The 16,440-nt window shown below is 41.5% G+C and overlaps 1 protein-coding gene across 1 annotated transcript in view; it reads right to left on the bottom strand.

Moving 5' to 3' along the window:
- The window catches only part of CASQ2 (calsequestrin 2 (cardiac muscle)), a 127,595-nt gene that overhangs the window by 31,259 nt on the left and 79,896 nt on the right, over window positions 1-16,440 (bottom strand). Inside the window, exons 6-8 of the mRNA XM_006895673.1 lie at window positions 11,741-11,871; window positions 9,998-10,043; window positions 1,396-1,450 (exon numbers count right to left, since the gene is read on the bottom strand). Coding sequence (XP_006895735.1) covers window positions 1,396-1,450; window positions 9,998-10,043; window positions 11,741-11,871 — 232 coding nt within the window. The remainder of the gene's footprint in view (window positions 1-1,395; window positions 1,451-9,997; window positions 10,044-11,740; window positions 11,872-16,440) is intronic.

The raw sequence follows: 16,440 nt of genomic DNA, 5'->3' as shown, positions 1-16,440 counted from the left end.
GAGTTATCCCAGGCCTCCCCAGACAAACTTTAGCATCTCTATTTACTGTCCCCATAGTCCATCCACACTGAGTTTATTCTAATTCACAGCAACCCAACAAGACAGAGGAGATTACCCCATAAGGTTTCTAAGACAAAAAGACACAGCATCTCCTTTGTTTTTCTCACACCAAGCCATGGTACAAATACTCTCCAAAGGGAGCCAACATTTTCTACCTATGAAATGCATTTTTCCTTTGCTTCATTCCCCAGTGGCATTTAAAAAAAGAACTAAAATAAGGGGGGGGGGGAAAGACTGTTCAAGTTCCAAAAATAAAGTCAGTCATTCATTTAAAGAGTCATCCTGTGCTTTAGAAATAAGCTACCTTTTTTGCCTCATTATTTTGGGGGATATTTTCTATTCCTTTTCCCAAACACTGACAATAATTTACACATGAGAGAGTTCTTTTTGTTAGCTGCTCTAGAGCTGGTGCCAGCTCATGGTGACCCATGTGTGTCAGAGTAGAGTTGTGTTCCATGGTGTTGGAAAGTTTTTCCCAGTAGGTCATCAGGCCTTTCTTTGGAGGTACCTCGAAGTGATCTCAACTCCCCAACCTTTTAGTAGCCTGTCACTTAACCAACTGTCCTCCTCAGGGACTCTAGCTTAAAGGTTGTTATTTTAAAATACTCACTCAATGCTTTTAAGTTGGAATCAACTAATAGTTGACCCTCCGATAGATTTTTTTTTTTCCTCCAAGAAGCTGTAAATAGTAGCAGCAGGAGATTACCCGTTTTTCTCTCATGGAGCAGTGGTGAGTCAAATCACTAGAAAAGTGCTTTGGGTTAGTAATGCAACTCCCCACCCAATTCATCACCAGCTGTTACTGTTGCTGGTGTGTGTTGTCAAGTCAGAACTGACCCATAGCTGAGCCTTCCGTGGGTTTTCAGAGACAGTTAATCACATGGGAGGAGATTGCCCATCCTTCTCACTCAGAGCAGCTGATGGATTAAAACTGCATGTCTTTGGAATTGCAGTGCAACTTCTTACCACCAGATCACTGACCTCCCTACTTTAAGATGGTTTATTTGGCAAGACTACAAAACTGGCAAGTACACACACACACACACACACACACACATCTTGTAAAGCTGATGTTTTAATCTTCTCCCAGTGTTCAGTGCTTCTTCCTTGTCTGGGCAACTAAACAGATTATTCTGGAGTTGTGATGCTAACACATCTCTTTCTCGCAGCTGTCATGCACAATGGAAAGCTGAGGAGACACCTAACAGACGACCACCAGGGGGTGCCCAATATCTTGCGGCTGCACTGTGAATGGGAAGTGAATGAGGAGGGATGATAAAGAGGCAAAATCGGTTCTTGCTTAAGGTATAAAAATGAAGATTGAGGTTTTCCTACCTGGATCACTCTTCTCTGCAAAAGCCACAATGTGGATCCCTTTCAAATCATCTTCCTGTGGAATAAATGAGTCAGAGGTTACACTTGCCAGTGGAGAGCTTTGGTAGGGACGCGGACTAGGAAGGTAGAGTGGAAAGGAGTGAAAAGAGGAAGACGTGTGAAAAAGACGGTGGAGACAGGCGTAGAGACACATCATCAGTGGACATATACATGGGAAGGAAATTCTGAGTGTAATGGGGGTCGGCAGGGGTGGAAAGGATAGGAGGATGCTTTGATGAAGGATTTGGATAAAAGAGTTTGCAAAACAGAAAAGACTACACACAAGATATTAGCACTAAATGGGTCTCACTCCATGGTCTGGAGCATCCAGGGAAGCAGCAGGAAAGGTAAAATGAGGAAGATCATTGAGTCTGGGTTCTCAGGAGCTCTTAAGGGCAACAAGCACTCTGAATAGAGTTGCGATTCCAGTTGCTCATTTCTGTTTCAATAACTCACCACCAGCATGTGTGTGTGTGTGTGTGTGTGTGTGTAAAATCAAACTATGGAAACTTTTGAAGGCTTCTGACAGATACTGAAAATATGCCCCCAAACACAACAGACTGGTGGTGTAAACTGGGATGTAGAGCTCGTTTTGTTCACACAGGAATCATAAATAAGTAGGGTGTATCTTTGTTAAGACTCCATCACTGCCTCTTACTGACTAAACTGAACCTAGAGATGAGGAGGAAGGCATGAGATAGGATAAGGTTCAGATTCATTGATGATAGGGTCACTGTGAGTCGTGGTTGATTTGATGGCACTTATCAACAACACCAACAACAATAAGCACATTCTGAAGTTTTTGCTCATTGGTGGTAGAATACTTGCTTTCTGTGCAGGAGACCAGGGTTCAATTCTTAACCAATGCACAGTTACCACCCTTCTGCCGGTGGGGTCCTCCAAAGCTGCTATGATGCAGAAGTGATTTCAAGATTTGGTGGACTAGGAAGAAAGGCCTGGTGATTTACTTCTGAAATTTAGTCATTGAAAACCCTGTGAAGCGCAATTGTCTGAGGCTGCTGACTCATGGTGGGGATGGGACAGGACTGAGTAATGTTTGCTCCTTTGTACACGGGCTCAATCCTTCATCAGGAGCCATTTCTGCAACAGCTGACAATACATAAGATTACTAGAAGTCACCATTGGATTATGATCTCCATGTTGGCCTTCCTGATCTTTTGCTATCACTGAACCAACCCAAACTTTGTCAATGAATCATCTCTGGAAGCATGGGAGGCTCCTGGAAGAGTCTAAAACTGGGGCCTGGAGAAGAATAACAGGGAACAGTGAGTACAGCTGCAGGTATTAAGAAGGGAGGGAAAGGTGAAAAAGGTAGAATCTTTTCTGCCTACAGAGCTTTTTCTGCTTCTACAGCCTGCACAGAGAGAACCGTATGTTTTGTCTCTCCTTTGCATTGATTATTCCTGGAGGAGGAGATAAAATAGCTCGGAGGGGCTTCTGTCACAAGAAGATTCTCAGGAGACTGTGGAAGGAAGATGTGTGAGAAAGAGGCACCAGGGACAAAGCTGAGTGAGCACTGATGGTGGCTGACAAGGGGGAGGGATTCACTGGGCACCTTGACTGTCATATCAGTATCATCCTATAGGGGAAAAAAATACACGCAAAAAAAACCCAACCCCAAGCATCCCAACCCTCTCATGATACCCGTTTCCATTTCAATTGATTTTAATGCTGGTGCAATCCTATCTAAATGCTAATTTTTTTCCCCTTTGAGTTTGGAAAGGACAAAACCTCCAAAAATTCTAAGAGAGATTAAATGGAAAATATTATTAATAAAAACAAGTGCGTGGGCACTGCCTTTGTCAAATTTTCTAGGAAATTCCATTTTACATATGTGTGTGTGACAGTTTATTATACAACAGACCACAAACAGAAGGGGAGGGTGAGGCTTCACAGTTTCACATTTGCTATTATCGCCAGACAGAATCTCCTGATCAGTTCTCATTAGGCTGCCCTGTGTCTGTCTCCTGCCATCAGCTGGAATTGAACAGTGTTAACTGTGAAGCAGGTTTCATTTCTGTGTGCCCTTCTCAGATGCATTTGGAAATTGATTTCCAAATAAAGAATTTATATGTGTTTTCTAAGAGGCTGTCTGTCACTCCTCAAGCCTGAAATGACCCCAGCATGAGAGAGGTGTAGTATAATCAAGTGAAAGATTGTTCCATTGGCTTTCTGGAAGATTTCTCACACAAATCTTTATTGGATCGCTGCTATGAAATAAGCACTTGCTAGGTATTTTCATGTGAGAAATGCAAAGAGTAAGAGTTCATGGACAAGCCCACAGGCTGAGGCTAATAGTGAGAAGGCAAGGCGCTAGGCTGAGGAAGAGCTGAGCTGATGGTCGTGGGACTGAGGATAGTTCGTAGGGAACTTTCTGAACCCCACAGCCTTTGCCACCTTGATCACCCATTGGGTCTTCAGAATATATTGTCTTTAAATGTACCTTTCAAATTGCACAATTCATACCACTGCAACTAAATAGTAAACTCTCTGGGAGAACAATCATACCTTCAAATAACTAGTTAGTTGCCATCAAAACTGAGTTTCCAAGGCTGTAAATAACCTCCCAGAGTCACTGATGGATTTGAACTGACAGAGAGGCACTATCTTTGGGTTTGCAATGCAACTCCCTGTGGGCTAGGCCACCAGATGTTCCCTTAAACTAACAAAGATGATTGTAATTGCCATTTACGGTGTTAAGTACTTTGTAAGTAACTTAGTTCTAAATCCCAGATGAAAGTCGTATTTCTATTTAATGCAGAAAATAACTGAGCCCCTGAGCTGTGATGTTGGAGAAAAGAATTAAATAGTCCATGCACTGCCAGAAGAACAAAAAGATATGTCTTAGAGAAAGTGCAACCAGAGTGCTCCTTAGAGGCAAAGACGACAAAGCTTCATCTCACATACTTTGTGCATGTTGTTAGGAAAGGCTATTTTTTAGAGAAGATCTTCATGTTTAGAAAGGTGGAAAGTTGGCAAAAGAAAGGAAGACATTCAACCAGATGGATTGACACAGTGACTGCAGCAATGGATTTGAATATGTCAGAAATGATGAGGACGGCCCAGGATAGGACGGCATTCAGATCTGTAGTTCATAGGGTTGCTATGGGTTGTATTCAACTCGATAGAACTTAATTACAACTAAAACAACCTAAGACCACAAACAAATAGGTCTTGGAGAGGTGCAGCCAGAGTGCATGGTTGATGAGGCTTCACCTCATATACTTTTAGGCATATTCCTAGGAGAGGGCATGATGCTTGGAAGGGTGGAGGACAGCAGGCAAAGGAGAGGAAGACCTTTGACCAGATGGCCCAGGATAGGACAGGGTTCTGATCTGCTTTCCACAGGGTCACTGTGAGTCGGACTCGCCTTGATGACACCCAACACACCACCACCACCACCACCACAAAACTAATGAGGGACACGACAGGGAGTCAAGAAAATTCTGCCTAGTCCCAATGCATATGGTTCTTTCTCTCTGAAGGCAGCACACTGGGCCCCACACATGATGGTCACTCTGGGGGCTTTGGGTCAGTGACTCTAAAATTGATGGAGATTGAGAAGAAGTCTGTATGAAAGAGACCGTATGCCAAGTTACCCAAATAAGTAGTGATTTGGGAGTTACTTTGGTGAATGTCTTATGGATTCTTCAGCCCTTTGTACAACTCTCTGTCTTAGCAATGAACATACTGAATTATGATATATGTTTTGAGGCTGTTTCACCTATGCAGTCCCAAATTTCTAAGGAAAGAAAAGCAACATTCCTTTTTATGACCTCAGTGCTTAGCACAATGTCTTGAGCTCTTACTCATGCTTATTGACTTAAAAAAAAAAAAGAAATACACACCATATGGTGAAAATAACCCTTACATACTCACTGGAGAAAATAAGAAAATGTTAGAAATACCAAGAAGACACTAAACATCTCAATTACCCAGATGCAACCAGTGTAATATTTGGCACTCTGCCCCTCTGGTCTCTGTTGAATGTTCGCTGCTGAATGGAGAGACATAAAGAAAAGGAATGCAGTTAAAACTAGGCAGCTCCTTGATTAGGGTGCAATGAATGGAGTGACCCCCAGGGCTGGTCTGAGTGTCTCAGGCTGGTTCTATGACACATTTTGCTGTTGTAACAGAGTGGGGATTCTTTCAGAGGAGTTGCTGACTCCCCCCCTGTGGGCTTTGTCCAGGACCCTTGCTGGCTGCTTGCTGTGGTAGAGAATTGTCTGGATGATGGAGAAGAGAAGGTCAGCACTAGGTCTAGCTTGTCTGCCCCACCTTTACATTCTTTGAATATTCTAGGGGGAAAGAAAGCTATTCAATTTCCACACAGCAAATATGCCTAGGCATTGCTTTCTTTTGTAATAATAAATAATGTGTTTTCTATGGTTTGGCACTTTGAAAAACTGCCCAACAGGACAGAGAAAGGGATAAATAGTTCTTTAGCCCTGGCTACCTTTCTTATCTTATTTCAATATTTTTAATGTCTGGCGAGTGGATGTAGAAGATAAGGAGAAAGTGCATTAACTGGCTACTTTTCTGACATCTGTGCTCTAAGTTGCTGTGGTCAAGGGGTCCGCTGAGATTCTGTTTGAATAATGGGGACTTCCTCTGTGGGAAGAGATCGTGGAGTAGTTCCTGGAGGCCCTTCTTGTGGATTGATGTCGGAATCTTCTGTATTAAGGACAGGAAGATAACCCAGAGATCCTGTCCTATCTTCCCTGTATGTTGGAGCCTTGGGAGAGGAGGCTCGTGAGAGTTATTAAGCCTTCTGAGAAGTCACATAGAAATCCCAGAAGGAGCACTGGGAAGGTAAAAGCCATTCCAGCTGCCCTTTCTCTTAACTGGCTAAATTTAATACCTGGCCCTTTCATAATTAGAAAAAAAAAATTGAGAGTAGGGTGATATGGGAAATAGGGGCTCTTGCTATTATTTTGTATTACAACAAACAGTTGTAACTTATCTTATTCATTAAGTGAAAAGAAAACACAAAGTATGTTCCACACATAGACCTTCCCTTTGAACCATCTGTTTTCAATGCAATGGCCTGTACTGCCTATGAGATGATAAGAAGGAACTCTTCCACAGCACAAAGTGGGGTGCTGGATGGTGTCCTCTGGGGTGGTGACTGAGGTTGGATACAGGATTTGCAGCAACTAAATCTGCTATGTTATTGAGAAAAGCCCTGGGTTAATCAGTCCACAATTTTCTATCCCTTTACAGCTAAATGGAGAATTATCTCTCATAGAAAAACAAGACAAAAAGAACCAAAGAGAAAAGCATGCTGTTGTTGTGTACCGTAGGGTTGGAAGTGACTCATAGCTGACCCTCCAGCAGGTTTTCAGAGGCAGGTAATTGCATGGAGGTGATTGCCCATCCTGCTCCCGCAGAGCAGCTGGTGGCCCTGAACTGCCTACTTTTGGGATTGCAGCCCAGCTTCTTGCCTCTAGGCCACCAGAACTCCCAGTAAGATAAAAGCATAGCATTACAGAACACTAATAAACACTCTCAAACTAAAATGTTATGAAAGAAAGTTGTCATCAGAGGTAAGGACAGTCTAAGAACTTATTCCTCATTAAAGGAGACTAAAGAAACACACACAAAAAAGTAACTGCAAGATCCCCTGGTTGGATCTAGGTCAAGAGGAAAGCAAAGAAAAGTTTTTTCTCTTTTGTTAAAGAACATTAATGGGATGGACAACTGGCAAAATTGAATAAGGTCAATAGACGAGGTATAAGAATTGTGCCAGTATTAATTTCCTGGTTGTGATATGTGAGACTTGTTCTGCAGTTATGTAAGAGAATGAATACCCTTCCTTTTGGGACATATACTGAAGTATATTTAAGTGTAGTATTTATCAGGAAGGACACTAGAACATGACTCATTAACAACCTGAAAAATGCAGGTGTCATAACCTTGTTTCCTAAAAGCAAAGAGGACTTGAGGCACTTACTAGTGAAAGTCAAAGGCTATAGCCCTGAGTATGAATTATATACCTCAATATAAAGAAAAGAAAAACCATCACAACTGGACCAATAAGTAATATCATGATAAATGGTAAAAAGATTAAAGTTGTCAAGGACCTCATTTTACTTGAATCCACAATCAATATCTGTGAAAGCAGCAGTCAAACCAAGTGATGTGTACATTGGACAAATCGGCTCTAAAAGAGCTATTTAAAAAATTTTTTTTTAAAAAAAGAGTTGCCTGGAGGAGTAAGGTATGCCTGAACCGATCTGTGATTATTTTCAATTGCTTGATGTACAAGAGAAACTGGGATAAAATAAGGAAGATCAAAGAAGAACTGGCCCATTTGAATTATAGTGTTGACAAAAAATATTGAACATACTATGAGCTTCCACAAGAATGGGCAACTCTGTCTTGGATGAAGAATACTCAGAATGCTCCTTAGAAGGGAGGGTGGAGAGGCTTTGTCTATGTTTTCTGGACATGGTAACAGAAGGAACCAGTCCTTGAGAAGGATAAATTGCTTGATAAAGGGGAAGGTTAGGAAAAAGATAAGGACCCTCAACAAGATGGAGCAATACAGTGTCTGCAACAATGGACTCAAACATAGCAATGATTATGATAACGGTGCAGGATTAGATACTGTTTTATTCTGTTGTCTACAGATTGTTGAGTTGGAACCAAGTTGATGGCACCTAATAATGATAACAACATATAAAGGAAAGGGGAATATCTATCTGCTATTCACTGTGAGTTCAGATAAGCTGTCAATGTACCTCTTCAAAGTGCTAAAGAGTAAGGATGTCAGTTCAAAGACTATGGTGCACCTGATTTAAGGCATGATCTTTTCAATTGCTTCCTATGCATCTGAAAGTCAGACTTTGAATAGAGATGACAGAAGAATTAGTGCCTCTGAACTGTGCTATTATTCAATAACACTGAATATACTTTGACCTCCTGTAGAACAAACACATCTGTCCTACAGGAAGTATAGTCAGGGTGCTCCTTAGAGGCAAGGATGGTAAAACTCCACGTCATGTGTTTTGAGCATGTTGTCAAGAGGAGTCAGTTCTTGGAAAAGGACAATATGCTCAGAAAGGCAGAGAGAAATAAAATATAATAAAGCAAAGGTGGCACAATGGTAACATTTGGTTCCCACTTATTTGTGATCAATTAAGCTAAAGATATAATAGATTTTTTTAACTAGATTTCTAAGCCTGAAATTATTTCAAAGTAAAAACAAATATTATTTTTAGGATCTTGCATTATTATTTAAAATTTAAGACACGATCTTTTAATTGTTAATTTTAAAAAATTGTTTAAATGTTAAGAAAATATTTATAGGCTGTTCTTAAAATAATGCTTCCTCTAGACTGGGAAATGTCTGTTCTACTTTCAGACATCCTACTAAGTTAGATACCAGTAGGCAAGTCACTCCAGGGTTCTGTGCATCTCTGCCTTCCTGCCTTTAGATTCTGCATTCAAGAATTGAGAAACAAACAAATGCTTTTCTTTTAAACACTTTTCCTCTTTTTCCCAAACGTTGTGTTTGTGGACCAGGCTAACTTGAGGCAGGCATATCACGAATATATGAGATTTGGTGTAAGGGATCGGAATTTAAGTTCTACATGGAAATGCTTAGTAACTATAAGCTCTTGAGTAATTAATTAACTGAATCTACATGAAAGTTTCCCTGTTGTAAAACAGGGCTAAAATAATACTTGTTTTAGGTCACTTGTTAGAAGAGTTGAAAAATTCACTAAGAAAGATGCATGAAATGCTTTGAAAAATGCTCTACAGGCTTTGTTGTTACTGATTCGGAGATTTTATATAAAACATGTGTGTGTGTGTGTGTGTGTGTGTCTGTGTCTGTGTCTGTGTGTGTCTGTGTGTAGGGAAAAGAAATGTAGTTATCTCTAAGATATTCTTTCTAGCAAAACTACCCATTTGACATATTGTTCAAGACATAGACCCAAAGAAGTAGATGCCTTTCAGTGACTTACATGGATATTTTTAAAACAACTATCCATTGAGCAACTTCTCTGCTCTGTTGTTATTGTCAGGGGCTTCAGAGTTATCTCTGATTCATAATGACCCTGTGAATAAATGAACAAAACTGCCTGATCCTTTGCATCCTCACAATCTCTGCTGTCCATGTCCTAGGCCACCAGTTTTAGACAGAGAAACTAAAGATCAGAAAGACCATGTAACTTGACAAAGGACAAAGCTAGCAGGGTCACAAATTTTCAGTTTGAAGCCAAGTCCCTAAGACTGAGCTCCTCTTACCTCATGACCCTGGGTCTCAAGTGACCAATGAACAGACATCAATAGTCACAATGGGTCATAAACTCAGAAATGGAATAACCTTGTTCATGGATAGTATGAAAGAGGCTTAAGTTGGTTCTGAAGCCAGAAGGATTTTAATTGAGAATGATGCTGTCCATGTTTCCCATCCATTCAGTCACTCCAGCAGAGTAAGACTTGGTTTTTAAATTTAAGGATTTCATTTCAAAGGCACCTCTTCTGGGGAATATTTTAATCAACACAAGACAGAAAGGGTTTGCTAGCTTCTTACCCATGTTTCAAACATATCTTCTGGGCGTAGACGACGAAGAGTAGGTCTGGAAAAAAAAATAAAAAGAAATGGCAGACACCACAGTCTTAACCCCTGGGGTATAAAAAATGAGAGGCTTGTTTGTTTGCAGAAGCATCAATTTCTCTGCAACTGATATTCTCCAAGAGGATGGAGCCTGGGCTCTTCCTTTTCCCAGCATTTACACAGACCAAGGGATACTGTACACAAAGGACTGGAGGGCCTAGAACTCACTCATTCTTGGGGCAAGAAGACATTTCCTTCCTCACAGATAAGTGCCCTACCACACACCTTCCTACCCCCGACCCAGAAGTCCAGAGCAAGCCCAAAATGAGGCAATGTGAGAGAGGAAAGGAAACATGGGTCATCCCAGTCCAGAACTGCAGGAACGTGTCATCCAAGCCATCCATCCAAACCTCTTTATTTGGACACTTTTGCTGAGGGCAGCAGATGGAATCTCTGTTTTGCTCATTATTTCATTTTGTTCTGAATGGTAGTAACTAATGCAGACTAAAGCCTAGATAGAATTCAAAGGAGAGTTCACATTCACTCCTCTAAGTGCCACCTCCATGCAGAGGCTAGTATGTTGTGGGTTCAATGGACCCAATGCATGCGTGTGGGAGGGTGGATGGGTGACTTCCAATAGTGCCCCTCTAAGGACACAGATTAGCAAACCACAACTCATGGACCCAAAATATAGTTTGGTTGGGAGACAGCCATATCTATTCATTTACATATTGTCAATGGCTGCTTCCATGCTACAATAGTGGAGCTGAATAATTGCAATAGGAACCATCTGGCCCACAAAGCATGAAATAAGCAGTGTCTGGGTCTTGATAGGAAAAAGTTTGCTGATCAAACTTAGTGGTATTCTTTGTAGGGGTGTCTGCTGCTAACCCAAAGGCTGTGCCTATCTGTCAGTTCTAACCACTCTAGAATCTACCAGCAACTCTGTGTCTCCTTCCGTGTGATTTGCAGCCTCAGAAACCCACCAGAGGGTCAGCTGTGAGTCAATTTCTATTCCACAACATTTTCCTCCTTTTAGTTTGATCAGACTAGAGCTACTTTGCATGGTGTGACCTGTTCCTTCCCCTCCCAGAAGTTTTAGGTAGAGAATGTTTATTCTTGGATAAGTGACTTAACTTCTCTGAGACCAATTCCACAATCTGTAAACTTGGGATGATTGCAATTACCCAAATAAAGTTGAACATTAGGTAAAATGCCTTCTCAAAAGTTTGCTATTCAGTACTTAAAGAGCTGTCACTAAATGTTGTTATGTACCATTGTATTGGAACCAACTCATAGCTGACCCTCCAGTGGTTTTTTAGAGGCTGCAAATGTCATGGGACAGGGATGCCCACCTTTCTCCCTGGAGCAGCTGGTGGATTTGAACCGCATACCTTTAGGTTGGCAGCATAACTTCTTACCACTGGGTCACCAGAACTCCATCATTAAACTGCTATCATTATTATTGCAGAATTTAACCTGTATCTGGCCCTGACTTTGGGGGATTTATTGACTGGGGAGAAATGTTATAACTGTGGCTGCAAACATATTCAAAAGATGTATAGTTATCCCATCAAGGACCAATAAAGCTACACAGAGAGTTGAGTTTTTCTCATACTAGAGTGCTGCTCTTACTGAATCTGAAACATTAGGACTGAGGTTTGCCTCCATCTCCCAAACCCTGGGCCACCCCAGCCCCTGTGCGCCATCTCAGGCCACCTTTGATGCTCCTTCACAAACTCCACCAGCTCCTCCTCTGTGTAAGGCTTGTTGGGGATGATGATGGGCTCATCCATGAATGGCTCGTAGAAATCAACCTCATTCATCTTCAAAGACAGTTTCTTTGCGACCTATAATGGTTAGAAAGAAAACAAAATTTCCTTGAGTGCTACTTTGGACATGTAGTGAGGAGAGACCGGTCCTTGGAGAAGGACATCATGCTTGGGAGGGTGGAGGGACGGTGCAGGAGGGGAAGGCCCTCTATGAGGTGGATTGATTCAGTGACGGGGGTAATTGGGATGGGAGTGTCAGAGACAGTGCGATTGGCACAGGACAGAGCAGAGTTTAGGGCTGTTGTACATAGGGTCGCTATGAGTCGCAGGCGACTCGATGGCACATAACAACAACAACAACAACAACAACAACAGCTAGTGAAGAGTGACAGTAAGTTGTCTGTTTCAGAGAAGAGTGTGTGTGTGTGTGTGTGTGTGTGTGTGTGTGTGTGTGTGTGTTTTCTAGCAAAGTCCTGAGGATACATGGAGAGTTTCAAGGTGAATGTTGGGATAACAATTCATTATCTAAGGCCTGAGCTGGATTGATCTTTTGTGATCAAAGAATGACAGAAGGGAGAAAAAGATCTATTTAGAAAATTGAGCCAAGCAGGAGCAGGGAGCAGTTGGAATGGACACAGGGACATTTCATTCTAGAATTATCCCATTGCATTTGGCAGGGCTATAGGAGGAATCAGTTTTCAATGGGGCGTGCTCAGTGTCCTGAGATGTGTGGATTACCCATCTTAATAGAACAATTACTCAAAATCAGAAGCTAAATCCTGAAGTTGTCCTTGTTTGGCTCATAAACCTTAAATGTTATTTAGGCTGAAGCTCTGATCCCTGGGTTAAGTATTCCAGTTCTGGCTCACTTGGTGCTTGGTCGGGTGCTGGGAACTGTCCAGTAGGCAGTTAGACAGCTCTGGTTTCTAGTCACAGGTATGAGTAGTCTCATTTGCCAAGAATGGAATAGTTTTCCAAGACAGGGGGCTTTCAGAATAAAAGCTAGGCAAGTCCCAGGCAAACCAGGAAGAGTGGGTCACCATAACTGGATTAGAAAGCTAGGAACCAGCCGGAGCTGGAAGACATTTCCTCACTTGCACAAAGGAGCCATGCAGTCCATTGTCAGGACAGAGCTGTTTCTGTGTTTGCCTACGGGGCCATTGAACTTGGGACCTCTCTTTGTGAAATGATGTGACAGGCCTGGAATGTGCAAAGCTCTATAGAAAACCAAATGTCATTCTTTTCTAGTTGAGAGCTGTGGTCCAAGAAAGCGCAGGCATGAACAGTGGTTCCCTTGAAACTCAAGAGGGATTGCCTAAGAGCGGCTGCTTTGTGGCGGTAACTGAGGAGGCTGCAGCCCAGGCTGCCGTGGCTAATTGGGAAGGGGAGGAGCTGGGTCTTACATAAGCAGTTACACAAGGAGTCTATCCTGAAGAGGTTGCTTGTATGAATTTGTTGTTAATAATTTCAAGTGACTAACTTAAAAAAACAAAGGAGCTTCTGGTGACATCATGAGTAATACTAATTGGTCGGTAGTTCGAATCCATCAACTGCTCTGCAGGAGAAAGATAGGCAGTCTCTTCCTGTGAAGATTTACCACCTTGGAAACCCATGGAAGGTCACCATGAGTCAGAATGGGGGACTCGACAGCAGTGGAGGTCGGTTTTAGTTTATCTTCCAATAAAGGGACACTAGTGGCATGGCAGGTAAACACGTGACAGCTAACCAGAAGATGAGCAAAACTACCAGCTGCTCCACAGCAGAAAGAGGTGGCAGTAGGTTTCTGTAACCAAAGCCCCACAGCCATTGAGTTGGTTATGACTCATAGTTACCCCTCATTGGGTTTTCAAGGCTGTCAATCTTTATAGGAGACTGCCCAGCTGGTGGAGCAGCTGGTGGATTGGAGCCACTGAACTTTAGGTTAACAGTCTGATGCATCATGTGCTCCAGCCTAGAAAACCCTACAGGGTACGTCTACACTATTTTACAGGCTAACGTTGAGTTGGAATCAACTGCATCAATGGCAAGGGATTTGGAAAAATATTGTTAAAAGATATTTCTTATAATACTTAAGGGAAAGTTAGAGCCAAGTTAGAGCCAGACAAAATAGGCTGTTTTAAGAGCCTATTCTCAGACAAAGGAGATTTTTATTTTCATATTATGTTTTGGAAGACAAGGAGCTATAGTCCCACATCCCTTACACTCTGTTACTAACCCAAATGTTTATCATTTGAATCCACCAGCTGATCTAACAGGAGAGAGATGAGAACCTGCGGGAGGGTCAGCTATGAGTCAGTTCCAACGCAGCAGTATATAACAATGACAACAGAGGTTGGAGGGACTGAGTGGCAAAGAGATTGGTTGCTGGGATGGATTGTTAAGAGGTAGAAAATAACAATTTCCTATCAGGATCTGGGTTTAACCAAAGTTCTTCACAAAACTGGGCCTTTTCACAGATTGAGTTTCAGAAAAAACATTAGATTCTAGTCCTTTGAATTCACATAAAGACATATTCTAGGCAACAGCAATTGCTTTTTCTTTCATTTTTTTAATTTTAGTTTATATTGGTTTGTTTATATATACAAAGTTCATATACATTGTGTTTCATATAATCATTCCTATTTATTATGCCTTATAAAATTAATCCTCATTGAACAATGCCCTCCGTTACCCTGTCTTTCCAGATACCTGCTGGATCTTTCCCATTTCCTTTACCCACCTCCCTCCATCCACCAAACTGCGTGACTCTATGATTTCCCCCCTGCCTTGCACACATTTTACTAGTTATCTTTCTGTTCCTACAATAATGGTTTTAGCAGTATTTGTCCTTAACAGACCGAGTTTGTTCGCTCATCATAATGATCTTCAGTCTCTTCCAAGTCATGTAGTAATTTTGGAAATTGTTACTCCTGAGTGCTCTGTAGTATTCCTTCATGTGCAATTTCTCAATCCATTTGACTGGTTGGACATTTGGGCTGTTAACATGTTCTCGTGATGGTGAATAATACTTTGTTTATGTCTCAGTTCTATTTTCCTTGAGGTATATCCCTAGCCGTGGAATAGCTGGGTTATATGGAATTTCTATGTTCAGCTTTTTGAGGAAATGCCAAACTGACTTCCAGAGTGGTAGTACCATTTTACAATCCCACTAGCATTGTATTCTCATACACTATCTCATTCCTATCTCTCCATATCCTTTCCAACATTTATTACTTGCTCTCCTGTTAAACTTTGCAACTTCTACTGGGGTGAGATGATATCTCATTGTGGTTTTGATTTGCTTCTCTCTTATTGCCAGTGGTTTGGAGCATCTCTTCATGTGTATGTTGGCCATCCAAGTATTTTCCTCTGTGAAAAGTCTTTCCACATCTCTTGCCCATTTTGTAATTAGATTATTAGTCTTTTTCTGGTGGAGGCCCTGCAGGATTCTGTAAACTTTTGTTATGAGACCTTTGGAACCAGGAATCTTGTATGAAGTGGGGTTAGGGGTTACTGAGTGACCAAAAGCAGTCATAAAAACCAGGCTTCATTTGTACCAGGTGCTGATATTTGATGTTTACTGCATTATTGAATCCTCACTTTGATTACATGAGGCAGGAAGTACCATTAGGCTTATTTTACCAATGAAGAGTTTCATCACAATTTGAGCAAATAATTTATCTATATTTTGAGAGGGTAAGTTCATTAAAGTCAGTAGAATGTTCTAAATGATTTACCTGAATTCTAATTTTCCTGTCATCTGAGAACTACCTTCTTTCTGATACCATAAAGAAAGGAATAGATGTCCCTATAAATATGGCATTGGCACTACTGCACCATGTCTTAGCAAGTGTGCCTGTCTCTTGTGATGCGCTCCCATTAGTTCATCCCCTATTACAGCTGCCTATAATTGACATTTCCTGAAAGTGATAATGAGCTTTGCTTTCACGTTATCTCTGTCCTTTTCTCTTTCATCTTCTCAGTGGTTAGGTCCTCTTACCAGCCCAATATGGACTTTGTCAGCCTTTACCTCACCAGGTTTTAGACTTGTACAAAGCATTCCCTCCCCCAGGTCCTTCTAGGATTTCTTAGGTAGTGTCTCAAAATTGAGCAGTCTTTGACCTTCCAGTTACCATATCATATCCATTCTTTTCCTTCCTTCTTCTTTTCTAGCCTCTTTTGCTAGACACTCCTAGCCATGCCTTCTGGACCCCACAATTCCTATTGAACATTGTGGAAGCACAAATGAATGTCAATTCTTAAGTCATCCATGGCACTGTTCCTCTCAGTATGAAAGCCTTTCCCTCTCCTCTGTGCCATATGGGAATAGAATAAGAGTCTGTCTGTCTTGTCTTTTTTTTTTTATGAAATCCCACAAAGCTACATGAAAAGTGGTAACATTTATGAATCAGAGTCTTAGAGAGTTTTAAGTGAAGTAGCATTTCAAATTTTTAATTACAGCCTAACTTTACCTTCTTCATGGGCTGTAGACATGAAGCCATGTGGTTAAGTTGAGAGGCACTTCTGAAAACAGACACTACTCTGAATCCAGAGCTGGTCCATTTCTACAAGAACTAAGACTTTGCTGGTTGACCAAGCTTCTCTGTCTTGCTCTTTTGCCTTGAGATGACTTTTTAATTCAGGACTGAGCTTGTTGTTGTTGTTGTT

This window comes from Elephantulus edwardii, unplaced genomic scaffold (assembly GCF_000299155.1).
Source record: "Elephantulus edwardii isolate Elephantulus edwardi_28Jun2011 unplaced genomic scaffold, EleEdw1.0 scaffold00174, whole genome shotgun sequence".
Lineage (NCBI taxonomy): Eukaryota > Metazoa > Chordata > Mammalia > Macroscelidea > Macroscelididae > Elephantulus > Elephantulus edwardii.
This window is presented reverse-complemented; position numbering and strand designations above follow the sequence as displayed.